The sequence below is a fragment of the Cucumis sativus genome, chromosome 3 (assembly GCF_000004075.3).
Source record: "Cucumis sativus cultivar 9930 chromosome 3, Cucumber_9930_V3, whole genome shotgun sequence".
Lineage (NCBI taxonomy): Eukaryota > Viridiplantae > Streptophyta > Magnoliopsida > Cucurbitales > Cucurbitaceae > Cucumis > Cucumis sativus.
The window spans coordinates 29378189-29392912 of NC_026657.2; the positions used below are offsets into that span (position 1 = coordinate 29378189).

At 28.3% G+C, this 14724-nt stretch overlaps 1 protein-coding gene across 1 annotated transcript; it reads left to right on the top strand.

Moving 5' to 3' along the window:
* Positions 1-11077: 11077 nt before the first annotated feature.
* LOC101205253 (suppressor of disruption of TFIIS) lies at positions 11078-13410 on the top strand. Its single transcript, XM_011653589.2, has 8 exons — positions 11078-11252; positions 11663-11738; positions 11848-11913; positions 12005-12102; positions 12190-12315; positions 12401-12700; positions 12806-12871; positions 12981-13410. The coding sequence occupies exons 2-8, from the start codon at positions 11678-11680 to the stop codon at positions 13131-13133; spliced, it is 870 nt and encodes a 289-aa protein (XP_011651891.1). The 5' UTR covers positions 11078-11252; positions 11663-11677; the 3' UTR covers positions 13134-13410.
* The last annotated feature ends 1314 nt before the right edge of the window (positions 13411-14724 follow it).

Sequence of the window (14724 nt, forward strand, 5' to 3'; positions counted from 1 at the left end):
TAATTTTAAGGTAGGAATTCTAAACAAATTTAATTAGTCAATATTTATTATTTTTGGGTGTACTCTCAAATTATTTTTATTGAAACTTGCTATTGTTTTTTGCAACGAAAACAAGTCATTAATCGGATCTTCCTTGGTTTGGGCGTCAGATGGGCCCCTACTATTAATCGAAGCCCTTAACTATCTAGGCCCAATTCTGCTGGATCAACCGAATGTGTAATGGACCAAGCCCATCACAAGTAGGCTCTACCATCCTATTGACGACGAACAAAATACTTGAAATTACAAGAATTTGAACATCCTGATTTATTATTTATACTTTATTCAATCTCACTCCAATTCATTTTAAAAATTGATATCTCTAACTAAGGTGTGTGTTGCAAAAAATAATAGAACACGAGAGTCTCACTCTCAAATCTAAATAGAATTAGTAGATTTAAGCTTAAAATGTTCATAATTAATTTACAACACAAAAAAATATGCTTCTTTTGATCAACTATTTGTAGTCTATCAATCCTTTTATTTTTAATTTTATATGTGACGTCTTGCACAAATTATAATCACAATTGAAAGAAGATGTTTATCAATCAAATTTTTGACATGGACGTTAAAATGAGAATATAATGTTATCTAAATCTCTTCTCTCTTGAAACATTTCAAAGTCAACGAAAGCAGCCCACATACTTTTATTTTTTTATTTCTTATATGATTTTAAAATAATCAGAATTTGATTGGGATTAAGTATACATAATAGTGATTAATAATTAATAACGTGAGGCTTTTAAAACGAGGGGAGGGGAATTGGAGGCCAATAATATGAAGATAAGGTTCATACATATATATATATTGTTTCCAAAACGGTTCGTTTTAGGGTTTGTATTGAATTGTTTATTTTGTGGTTCATAAAATCCAAAACATCTCAGCCATTACCCTTTCTTTATGCCTTTCAACTTCAATACATCCTTTTCCTAAACTCAAATTCTAAAAGTATATTCTGCCCAATCCATAGCCTAATATTCAAACAAACTCTTTTGAATTTTTTTTAAAAAAATCCAAACCCTAAGTTATATTGAGACAATCTGGTGGTTGTTTGATAAAGATTAGTTAAATGAGGTGTACATTAATTTGATATTCACATTTTTCTTTCAAAAGAATAAATATGTGGTATATATATGTATACACAAGCTTAAGAATCAAACAGAAATTACTGTATATATATATATTTATACTTTTCATAAGATTTATTGTTCATTTGTTCTTATCACTTTATCTATCCACATAATACATGGAAGGTATATATATATATATATATATATATAATCTCTCATCCACAGCAACAAAGAAAAAAAGAAAGAAAGAAAATAAGTCATATTCCTATTCGATTATATCGATACCTAAAGGGTTCTTCATTTTTATTTTAAAGTTGTACTATCAATATAAAAATCGAACATTCGATTCTCTTACCTCACATATGGTAAACATTAGCTTTTTATTTGCATATATACTTTTTATATATCAAATCTACAACTCATATGAAGAGACAAATACCTAAAACTTTGGACTCATATTTCTCAATTATAGATTAAGTGAATACTTACAAATTTTCAAGAACAACGTGGTAAAAGTTTGGCATATACAATAAATTAAGTCAAGTTGGTAAAAGTCTAGGTAAATGAATATTAAATTGGGTTGATATTAAGTATTTTCATCAATGCATTGTCCCTCTTTTCAATTAATATATATAGAGATTATGAGTGACCCTTCTAACAATAACAATAAAGTTATGTTGGGGTTGGTATTTCTTAATTGTATAATAAAATATTTTAATATAAGTATGTGGTAAAAGTTAGGTATATGAGAACATGATTGTTGTTGAACCTAAGTGATGTATGAGTGACATTTTGATAGTAACTTAAAACCTTAAGAATATAATATATATTTTTCATTGAAATGAATGTCCATATAGAGATGAACAAGAAAAAGAAAAATGTAAGGACTAAATTTATTGCGTTTAAGTTATACAAGTCAAGTCATATATATATATAGGTTTGATGGGGTAAAAATACAATATGATATATATTGGTATATATTATATGGTGTGAAAGGATAATATTAAATTCCAAAAATTGAAAGATTCCCAAGAAAATGACACATTTTAAATAGTGGAAATTAGATGAATATATAGACAAAAGAAAATTGGTTTGCTCTCCAACCTTAATGGGCTCCTTGTTGGAAAGCAGACAACCAATGCATGAGGAGAAATGACATTTAATAATAGTTTCTTCTTATTTTAAACTATATATCAATTTCTATATTATTTTATTTCTGTGGATCCAATTATTATTATCTTTTTCTCTTTCTAATTTCCATATTACTGCAAGAGCTAAGTTTTCTTTTTTTCTAAAAAAAAAAAAAAATCAAGATTGGTATTCAATCAACCTTTTTGGGTTAAATTACAAAATTTGCACGATGGTTTGAAAATAATTCAACTTTGTATTTATCCCCTTAGTCTTAAATTTATATATAAAAAAATTAATATACATTAAGAAGAAAAACGAATCTAATAGAAAAATAGTAGAAATTCGTCTAATTCACATTTCAATAACAATTTTAGTTTTAGTTTTTTTTTTTTAATTTGTGTTTTTTGAGAACATATAATCAAATGAAATCCTTATCTAACAGATTAATAATTAATGTGTGAGATTTGTTTCTTTAATGTATGGATTGGACCAAAGCCAGTTATCTTCACATGTAATATTTCAAGAATATTCTTTTTTTTTTAAAAAAAAATGATAGATTAATATAGAATAATTATTTATTTTTCAGAAAAAGAATATAACTTAAAATTTGGAATATAAATTATTGTTCTTCCAAACTCCAAAGTGAAAATGGCATTTTGACTTATTTTATCCTTGAGAAATTAATTTCAGCTTAATGATGATTACTTATGATCAAGACTAATTGGGTATTGGTTTGGTATGGTGTTATCTTTTTGGAAGCAGTGCTTTTGTTGAGCTTCAAAAGTCTTTGTTTTAATTAAACAACATATATAATAATACTAGTGAATCAAAAGGTGAAATTGACATGTTTAATTAATACTATACATCACTTTATACAATTTCCTATGAATTTAAACAACCAAAATATTAGCACTTTTTTAAAAATAATTAAACGAGAAATTTAAAAGAAAGAAAAAAACATATGAGTAAATAATCATTTTTCACACCGTCCTTTGTGTCACACAATATCATACAAACAAGTAAAAATATTAAATTAAATCAAAAAAATAAAAATAATTTCAATATTGAAAATAACTATTTTCCATACAAATAAGCATATTCATGATCTATCATTATTTTTTATTAAAAATTTGAACTTAACAATAAAATTTTCTTTCAAAAAAAATAAAAATACCTATCATTGGCTTAAGAGTTGAAAACTTTTATAAAAAAAGTTGTTGCAAAGATTACTGGACCTAGAGGTTGAGTTTTTGTCAAGTGTCATGAAATGAAAGAGGATTTTTCATCCAAACAAGAAAACTTTCATAAATATCAAATCTATGTATGGTATTTAATTTATAGTCCATAGGGAAAAAGGGAATGAAGCTAAATTTTGTAGTTATTCCTATTAGTAAACATTCTAGAGGTAACCACCGGCCATCAAAACTCCTTGGTCCAAATTAGAATTTATTTTTTTCTAGTGGAAAGAAAGATGCATTTTTGCTTTTGACTATAAATAAGATCCATGCATGAGCTTTCTAAATTCTTATCTCTACCTATGCAAATGTTCATTCAATTTACCCACAATAATCATATCTTGGTTTAATTTAATTTACATACATTCTTTTTTCTTTACTTCTTAACCCTTCAAAATACTCTATAATTGATGAGAGAGAAGTAATTTTTTATATTAATACTGCCTATGTTATAAATTAATTAATTAGTTTCTTCTTTTAATTTTCGTATGAAGTAATAATTGTATAAAACTTGTCAAACTCCATCCTATTATTTTTTTAGAGAGAAAACTTATAATTATTTCCATTAAACTCAATTTTGATTAGTCTTAGTCTTTTTTTAAAAAAATTTGTCATTGTATTTATCCTAATTAACTATTTTGTTAATTATATTAATTCAAAATTTCAATTTTAGTGAGTGTAGTAGTTTGCATCAAATTGGACTAAGTCAATTAAACTTCTAAATTTTTTATAAGTGAACCAATTTAAATCATTCACAATCTACATTAATTCTCAAATGCATAGGTTTCTTCATATATTGGTTTTACAAAATGTATGAATATTGATTCACATAGAATTTCTTTTACAAATTCTATTTATAAAAGTGTAAGGGTTTAATTGATACAATTAATATTAATTAGTTTTCACTCAATGTTTTTTCAAGTGAAACACAAACCAAAATGTTTGGATTTAAATTGTTGTAATTATTAGTCATAGAATAATAGCAAATAATGATAATATGAAATTGGTAGATAATAAATTAACCCTTAATTACAAATGAAAATAGTAAAAGAAAAACCACCATTGTATTGCATCCGTTGATGTATCTTTCAAACAAGTCAACCAAACTCACCAACTTGAAAGATTGAGCAATAATTAAATCCAAATTATGCAATGATATATATTTTTTTAATGTATATTATTAGCATAAACTACACAAATTATATGATGTTTATTATAATATAATGTCATGGTCATAGCCAGCCTAAATGGTTCACATAATTGAGAGAAAGAGTTGGAAAATTGTTCTTTAATAAGACCCAGCAGAGCAATTCCATCACCTTTCTCCCTTTTTCAATTTTTTTTAATAAGAGCAAAAAGAAAAAATAATTAATTTATATACCAATCTTTCATAACATAAATATACAATATTCTATGCCACCATATGTTACTTTTTCCCACTACTTTACTTTTCTTGTTGTTTTCCTTTTGCTTGTGTGGTTGTTTTGTATAACAAAACTTTCTTCTTAAATTTTGACTTGGCACCCAAAAAACTAAAAAAATAATAAAAAAGAAAAGATCCCTTAAAGAATCTATGTACCTTTCATTGAGGTTTAGATGTGATTTTTTGTTCTCATTTTAATTATTTAACTATACAAACATATATAATAATTGATATAAAACCACATTATAATATATATGATTGACTTTTAAAAAGTTAATGTTTATTATTATTGTTTAATTATGTATTAAAATAATTTCACCTCGTGATGAGGATGCTTATATTAATTAATTATATTTTCTTTTCTATTATTGTTGAATTTTACATTGAAAGAAAATCATATGGACTGCGTATAATGTAAATAATGTAGTGCATGTCCTAAGATCATCGTCAATATAATGTAAATTAATATTGTGCACGCAAAATAATATATATATCCAATTTAGGAACAAAGCATTTTTATTAGATAGCCATTTCTTTTTTTTTTTTTTTTTAATAGAGTGTGTATCATGAAGAAATTTTTTACTATAAGTTTATTGATTTTGTATAATTTCTCCAAATGTAATAGGGACTTGAGTATTGGCAAATGTCACTATCCCCACCACATAATTTGAAAATATCTTCCCAATTAATCAAGGTAGGAAAGAAGAAAGTGTTAAGTAAAAATTGTAGCTAATAATAAAAAATAAGGAATAAATGGCAGAAGATTTATAAATATTTTAGCTAATTTTGTTATATTTAAAAGTGTAAGTATGTTTGATATAAAATGATATTAAATTTGTATATGGTTATGAATTATTATTTGCAATAAAAATGCAATTTGTGTGTGATTATAAAATAATTATATTTAACACAAGAAATTAAAGGTAGATGAAGATGTGGGTTTGGTGTTTGGTGTGTGCTACACAACACAATACAATTGACTACTCCTCCTCTTCATTTTAATAATTAATTCTAAACTCCCCCAATCAATCATTCATACATTTCATCTCATTCATCTCATCTCAACCGTCTTTTGTATGCTTTCTTTAAGAAACAAACCTCTCTTTCTTCCCTTTCCTTAAAACCCCACTCAATTATTACTCTCTTTTCATCCTAACATACCCTCCTATCCCATTATATTCAACTTCAATTAGTGGTGAAATTACTTTTTTAATCTTTAATTAATCACTAACCTAGTATATGTCTAGAAACATTTACGACCTAGACTAGTATTATTGTTGTGTGTGTGTGACAGCTAAATGTCACCATCTTTATGTATATGTTATATATATTACTTTGTTGTTGTATAGACTCATGAGAAAGTAATTATAGCATGACTTATCACAAACCATCCCTTTCAATGCTAAACATTTTTACTTTAGGCATGCTAAAGCATTATTTAATCTTAAAAATTGAAAGAGTAATCCATATTATATTCTACCATTATTATGGTAAAAGAAGTTGTAAAATGAGAGTTAATTAAAATAGAAATTAGGATGGGAAGAATAGGGGGATTTGCTAGGCTTGCAAGATCTTTATGCATGGCGTGTTGAAGAAGAAAGTGTGTGAGCAACTAATTGTATATTTGTGTAATGCTAAATGATATCATTTGTGCATTACATTTGTCGTCTATCTAAAGTGTTAAATTATTGGGGTCTTTGTTTCTTCTCAAATGAGTGAGGGCCCAAATTCTTTCTAATTTTTTTATTTTTTATTTATGAAGATATAGACATTTCATTTCCTAATTACTTAATCTCCATTTAATTTGTTTTCCTTTCTTTTTTAAATCAATAATTGGTGTGAGAAATTTTGCAATTCGGACGTGGGATTTCTACCTCCATTCCAATTTTAAATGTACGAACGACTTTGGTTTATGGGATAGGTTTGTATTCATATTTTGAGCTACAAATTAATAATGTATATACTAAAGTAAAAATATTTACTAATTTACTCATTTTAGTTTCAATTTTATTCCCTTTTTAAGTTATCATATGCTTTGAAAGTGACTAATTATTAAAGTTTATTGGTATGTAGATATTTGAGAAATGAAGAAGTACCATTTACATAAATTGATTTCCATTTCAACCTAACTAAAAAATTAAATTGGAATTGAATAAATTCAAAACGATAATTATTTGAAAATCTTTATTATTTTCTACATTTTGTTTCTAATTTGTATTTTAGGAATGTTTTCAAAATTAAAATCAAAATTTGAAAGAAAAAAAGAAGAGAGTATCTATTAATTATTTTTTTATTTTGCGTTTTTTAAAATTAATTTGATATTATAAACCTCTCTTTCAGTTTTCACATTTTTCTGTGTTGCTATTTACTTTGCTCTTTTAAAACTAACCATAAGAGAAAATAAGAGAAAATAAGAGAAAGTGAGTTTAATATTTTAAAAAATCAAACGGTTATCAACAAATAGTAACAAAAAAAGAGTTCAAATATTCAAAATTTGAGACTTCTTGAATGAATTTTCATACGAAGAAGCAACAGAAACTAACAAACGTAGGTACAATGAATAGCCATAAAAGAGAGGAACAAAATGAGTACGAAGAAAAGAGAATTGAAGCCATAAATGTAGTACACAACAAAGAGGGAAATTGGGGGGAGAAAGATGTATGTGTGTATGCAACCACCATTGCCCACCAACTGTTCGAGGAAATGTCTAAATGAAACCAAAGAACTCCAAAAAGAACCCTATTTTCGGAAGAAGAGAGGGTGCTGGCAATATGAGCTGTGTGTGTTATTTTTGTTCACACTTTTCATTTACTTTTGAAGATTGTTGCATGTGATGAATCCAGAAGCCTCCACAAAAATGTATTAACTCCTCCCTCACACCCACCCTCCACCTAATCAACCTTTCTTTCTTTAGTCTTTGTGTTTTTTAATTGGATTCACACCTTCCACAAATTTTTTTATCTTAGCATTTACTTTTCATTAAATTCAAGTTTGTTAGAATATAAACATGTCAGAGCTCATCGTTGAGTGCACTATACAACCTTGTGGTCTCACACTCATTTAGAAACCAAGCATGTATTATTAGCAGGGTTGTGTAAATAGCCTTGTGTGGATATTCTCAAGGGGTAGTTAACTTTAAATAATTATCATTTAGGACCAACTTCAACGACATCTCTAGACTTAAAGGAAACGAGTTGATTGAGCGCTCAAGACCTACATGCAACTTTATTGTGTAGAAAATTTATATACCTTAAACTTGAATGATATACTACCTTTTAATTTATGATGTGAGTAAACTTTCTTGATGAAACTTGTCTGTTGAAATGAGATTAAAGTTTAGAAAAAAACCAAAATGACAAAACTATGATATAGTCCAAAATTGATTGAACTATAAAGAAATACAATATAATGCCAAAGCTTAGAATTTTCCTTTGAGAATTTTGTGGAGGTTTATTCTGTGGTCAATCTTATTGAATTGACTAAGTTTTATTATTATTATTGGTCAAAATTTGGGAGTTTTGACCTTTATAAAATTAATAAGGTAAAGTTTGAAAATAATTTAAATATTGCCAACCTTGATCCAAATAGATCGTGAAATTGAGAGATTAATTTTGGGAGTTAATACACCGTGTAAGATCTTTTTTTTTAAAAAAGTGAATACTAAATTTTTAATTTTGAAAAATATATAATCTAATTGTTTTGCAAATAAACTAAACACGGGTGCGACGAATTAAGTTAGTAAGAAATCAAGATTGACAAGTAGGGAGTAATATGGAATATTTTTGCCAAACCTTTTACCTAGTAATTTAAATGATTTATATAGAAATTCCTATTATATAACTAATACTTATTAAGCTCGTAATGTCACATCATTAATCTATGAAACTGTCATGTCGTATCACTTGGAACAATTACAGCCTCCACCACTAAAAATGACCACCATTACCTCATTTGTTAGGCTAATGCTTTCATAGGTTATCCGTGTATGACTTTGTTGCCACCACAACCACACGACTTTTCTCCAAAAGTCCACTAACCTCACTCTAGGTTCCCACATAGGTCCTCTTGTACTTACTCTCGACCTAGACCTAGTCCTCATTCAAAGGTATTCTAAAGCTTACTCTAGACTTCCTTCCAGGGGTAGCATGAGTGATCATCTCTTTGCTTCCTTATAATTCATCTAAACTACGTTTACGCTCTCTTATAAGTCCACTAAACAATACTTCTCTCTCGAGAATCTTAAATTTAACTTACCTAGATAAATTTATTTACAATAAAACAATAGAATAATTTTTCTTTTTTTACCATATGGGTATCAAACTTCTCATGATTATTTTATTACTATTGAAATCCTTTGATCAATTAAAAAGAAAGGGGAAGGTTTATTTATAAATAATTGGTTATAGTAATGTTAATATATATAGATTGAGATGTGTACGACTCAATCTCTATATGATTAATTGAGTCGAACACGTCAACAAAAATTCAATTGGGTTTTATTGCATTCCATTCATTCCTCTCTTCCCCATAACGTAACCAACTTTCTTTGCCTAATTTTGTTTTTACTTTCATTATATAAACAAAATCCCTTCATCTTATAATTTTCACTTTAAAACCTCCTTTTAGTTCCGTGGCTTACAAACAACAATTATTACTCTTCCACCTTAACTTTCTCTGCCTCACAATTTACATATTCATACATACCCACTATTTTAGTATAGTTTCAAAGACTCGAGTATGTTCTCAACTTTATGCTCTTCATATAATATATATTTTTTTTAGAAAAACTGTCTTACAGCCTTCTCCAGACACAATTTCAAGCTTCACTCTTCAGTAAAACTTTTGACATCCATTTTAATAAATTCTTTTTTTAAAAGAAAGGTATTATTGTGTTGAAAAATTTAGACCACAAAATAAATAAGACGACATACAATTATTGTTGTCGGTTCTAGATCAAATGTAGTAGTACTTACAAAGTTGATATTTGATATAGATGCATGTATTTGGCATTATTGCAAGGGAAGTTACACAAATTTAGTCATATTGGAGATTGAATTCAAAACTTCTTCACATATATTATTCTATTTTTATGTTTTCTTTTTAAAGATCTTTTTAAGCCTATAAACTCATTCAAGACTCGTCAATTTTCTAATCATCTTTTTCATAATTTATTGGAATTACGAAATCCAACCGTTATATAATATTTATTGGTACGAGACTTTTTTTGGTGATTTCGAAAAAGAAATTATAGAATTTTACATTTAAAGTAAACAATATTATATTATTACATAAATATGTAGGAAAGATCACCGTTTCATGTAAACATGGACTCGATGCAACACTTGGGAGAAAATTAGCGGTGTGTGGTGTAGTGTGTTGTGTTGTTCACATGATTGTATCTTTTCTTATAGTTTATATTTGTATTTTTTTTCCTATCTCTACGCTAAGAAAAATAAAGAATCTTTTTATTAAATTAGAGTGGTAATCGTTTTAAATAGTAAAATTATTTAAAATATTTTTCAAAGATAATAAAATGTCACAAATGATTAGATATATAACATAAGATAACACTTTGTTATATTTATAAATACTTTAGTTTATTATACCATATTTAAAAATAACTATTGTTCATACCTCTTTAAACTATATGATTATAACTCGAAACATCTTTTATCAAACCCAAATTTTGCTTCTAACATGTCAAATTATCACTATAAACGTATTAAACAAAATTAGATTGGGTAAATCAAAAGATTAATTACTATCTTAGTTTACATAGTAATTAATGTGTTTTTTTTGGTTGAAGTTGATGAACTTTTTAGATGAGAGAGTGTAGAAAAATCCCAAACAAAGCTTATAATTGATATTAAACTAAAGAAAAACAATGATTGGTCCACGTATATTCATAAAATAGGATTTGATAATTGGAGCATACAGCTGGAGGGTGGAAAGGACCATAAAGGACAAATATGAGTCCAGAAAGTACAAGGAACCGGACTCCTCCCTTGTTATTGTTTACGTTATGCCTTTCTATTCAATCTTTCCCCAATTCCCACCACTTTCTTTTGATCATCTTTTAATCAAACGTGATTAGCATTACACTTCAAAGATTAAAAACTATTTCCTTTTCTTTTTCTTTTTCTTGTTCAATTCAACAATGAACGAACCATGCCAATCCTTTTGCCTATATAAACCCCTTTAACCCTCCCTTTCTCTTCCCCCACTCGCTCCATTCTTCATTGTTTCTTAAGGAGAAGAGCAACAACCTTTTCTTTCTTTGGCCCTCTTTCTGTAATAACCTTCTTCTCTTGTTCCCTCATTCTTCTTTTGCTCTTGCCATTTCGTTCCTAGTTGGTAAGTCCAGTTTCTTCTCATGTGGTTCCCTGATTTTGCCTTCTTTTCTCCATTATCTTCCTTGTTTGATCTCTGATTTGGATTTCCTTTCTGGGTTTTGTTGGGTTTTCTATTCTTGCATTTTTTTTAAAAAAAGTTTTTAATGGGTATCTAAAATGGGGTTTGGATTGAACTTGTAATTTGACTGTTTGATAATACTGAGTAACATAAACATGGGTGTGGTTTTCTTTGTTGGAATTCCTTATGGAATATTGAACTTATGAATGAGATTGGTGTGGACTGAACTTTTTAACAGACTATTTTGTACTGCATTCTTGAATGAACCATTAAAATTGAAATTTTGAAGAGAGAGTATGTTGTTCAAGCATACTGAGATCAGTTGTGATGTTTTTTTTTTTTTTTTTTTGTAGGATTTCTAAATCAAAATGGAATACGAGAACCGGTTCAGGCAGGCTCAGAGACCAAAATATGATTGTCTTCTTTTTGGTAAGAACTTCGTCTTTGAACAATCAGATTCTTTTCTCATATGATTTTTTATTTCTTTCATTTGGAATATAATTTGGTTCGTTTCTAATGTGTGTGGCTGAAACTGTAGATTTAGATGACACTCTGTATCCCTTGAGTTCTGGCATTGCAGCTTCGTGCCTTCAGAATATCAAAGGTAGGATTATAAATATAAAATAAAGCCTGAAATTTCCATTGTGTTGCGATCATCAGTTTCTTGATGTTGTTTGTTACTTCCCTTTTTGTAGATTACATGGTTGAAAAACTGGGGATAGAGCAGAGTAAAATCCCTGACCTGTGCAATTTACTGTACAAGAACTATGGAACAACCATGGCAGGTCTCAGGGTATAGCTTCTTGAACTAATTACTTGTTTCAAAAATGCTTTGAAGAAGTGTAGAACAATAATAACTAATGGGGTTTTTTTTTAATAGGCAATTGGCTATGATTTTGATTATGATGAGTACCACAAGTTTGTTCATGGAAGACTTCCTTATGATAATCTAAAGCCCGATCCTGTTCTAAGGAATCTTCTGTTGAACCTGCCTTATAGGAAAGTTGTAAGTATTTGTGTCTTCTTTTTCAGATTCTGTAGAAACTTAAGATTCATTTTGCTGATTTTTTTCTCTTTTTGTGTGTGTATAGATCTTTACAAATGCTGACAAGATCCATGCAGTTAAAGTTCTTAAAAAACTTGGATTAGAAGACTGTTTTCAAGGCATTATCTGCTTTGAAACCCTGAATCCAACCAACAAGAATTTTGTTTCAGTCGATAAAGATGAAATGAATCCAATCCCATCTGACTCGAAAATTTTTGACATCATTGGCCACTTTCTTCATCCCAATCCTGGGACGGAATTACCAAAAACTCCCATCATTTGCAAACCATCAGAGGCTGCCATTGAAAGAGCTCTCAAAATTGCAGGCCTCAACCCTCAGAGAACTGTAAGAGAAAGAGAACCATCTTATTCTTCACTTATAGCTCAATTTACAGTCCATTCCCTTTCAACTTCATTTTTGGTTTTAACTTGTTCCTTTTGCTGTTTTCAGCTGTTCTTTGAAGATAGTGTTCGAAACATACAAGCTGGGAAACGTGTTGGGCTCGACACCGTCTTGGTAAGACATTTTGAAACCATGTAGATGAGAAAACAAAGGGCAGTTCCTGCTGAAAATTTGAGATATTGTTGGCTAATTTGTTTGTCTTTTTTGTTGTTTGGTACTATAGATTGGCACTTCACAGAGAGTTAAAGGAGCAGATTATGCCTTGGAAAGCATCCACAATCTAAGGGAAGGAATACCTGAGCTTTGGAATGTTGAAATCAAATCAGAAATGGGTTATGCTGGCAAAGTTGGAGTTGAAACTTCAGTGACAGCTTAGAACTACAACATCCTTGTTAGGTTCTTCAAATCCTTCCCCCAAAAAATAATGAAAGAAAAACACAAGAAAAGGGGAAATCTTCCGCCTCCAGTTTCACTGGGCAGCTGTTGTAAATAAGCATTTTGATTATGAGAGTAAAGTTCATAAGTGTAATCTTTTCTGTTTTTCTACAATCACTTAATTAACAAAATCATTGAAAAAAATCACTAAAAAAGATGTTGCCATCTATATTAGATGAATAAAACACAGAGTTCTCATACTCTCCACTAATTTTCTATCCATTCAAATTCATTGCCACCATGTTTTTGCATGGCTGTAGTTCACATGTATCATGTTATGACAACTCCATCCATTCTCTTTACACCTAAATCACATCATGTACTGTTTTATTATCGTAAAATGCATTCTAGACTCAACTCAATATAATTGACAAAACAAATTCTTTCACTGATTTGGATGAGATATGATATTATTTTTTAGGTTCAATGCAACTCATCAAAATCTAGTTATACGTACAATAATTTTTTTTTTGTCAAAAGATGCTCACACTATTTTCAAATAATTGCGCGTATTGCAACCATAACCTTAATGATGAAGATTGAATGTCAAAATAAGAATTAAAAAGGTCCATTATTGATTGTACAAAGAACGTGAATGAATACAATTAATAAAGAAAGATGATAGGAAATGACAAGACGTAAAAAGTTTTATAAGATGAATATGAATATAGATATCGATTAAAGTTGAATGGAGTGAGTTCTATAAATGATGTACAAGGAAAAAGCATATTATGAAAGGATGTTAGTCCAAAATGGCAAAAATAAAGGAGGATCAGTTCCCAATTGCATTATAGAAAGAAACCAAGTTCAAACATTTGAGTCTTTTATAGTAAACATTACAAAATGCTCAACACTCATATTTTTTCTTACATTTGGCCAATCATGGCTATTTAAATATGATGTGAGACTTGTAAAATACAGTTGTATATTATTTGATGTGGTTTAAATTGAATGGCGGAAACAAATTTGGACCATCCTCATTTGGCCACATAGCCCACATATGGGCGACCTTATAGATCAACCTACTTTTTTATATAGAGATTTGGCAAATACAATCCATCTTTCAGATTGAAGCTTTTTAATTAGTAAATTGCAATCGTGATGGTTTTATAATTCATATATTTTGAGGGCAATATTGAGATTGTTTCATATTCGAATATCTTATCTCTTCCTAACAATAGTCCATGATTTGGAGCGTTTAATTTAAAAAGTAAGTTATTTTAAAATAATAATAAAGTGTTTGTCAACTAATCAAAATAATATCAAAACTCCTTTTAAAATTTTGTTTGATAAGATCCAAGTGATATATGTCTAAATCTTTAAAAAAAACTATAATTGACTCGTATATCAATTTTTAGTTCAAATAATTTATGGAATTGCGAGATTTTTAATAAGGAGTACATTGAAGTTTTGAAAAGAAAAATAAGACTAGGTTGAAATTTTTCTACAATTAGATAAGATTGGAGATTAATCTTCTAGTGCCATTAGAAAATTTTCATTGACTATTTTTACAAACAGACCTTAAAAGATTG

Excerpts from the sequence above, each read along its gene's own strand:
- LOC101205253 (XM_011653589.2), top strand. The coding sequence starts at position 11,678 with ATGGAATACGAGAACCGGTTCAGGCAGGCTCAGAGACCAAAATATGAT. Across the intron at positions 11,739-11,847 it reads ATATGATTGTCTTCTTTTTG|ATTTAGATGACACTCTGTAT; the intron begins GTAAGAACTTCG and ends CTGAAACTGTAG. Across the intron at positions 12,701-12,805 it reads GCCTCAACCCTCAGAGAACT|CTGTTCTTTGAAGATAGTGT; the intron begins GTAAGAGAAAGA and ends TGCTGTTTTCAG.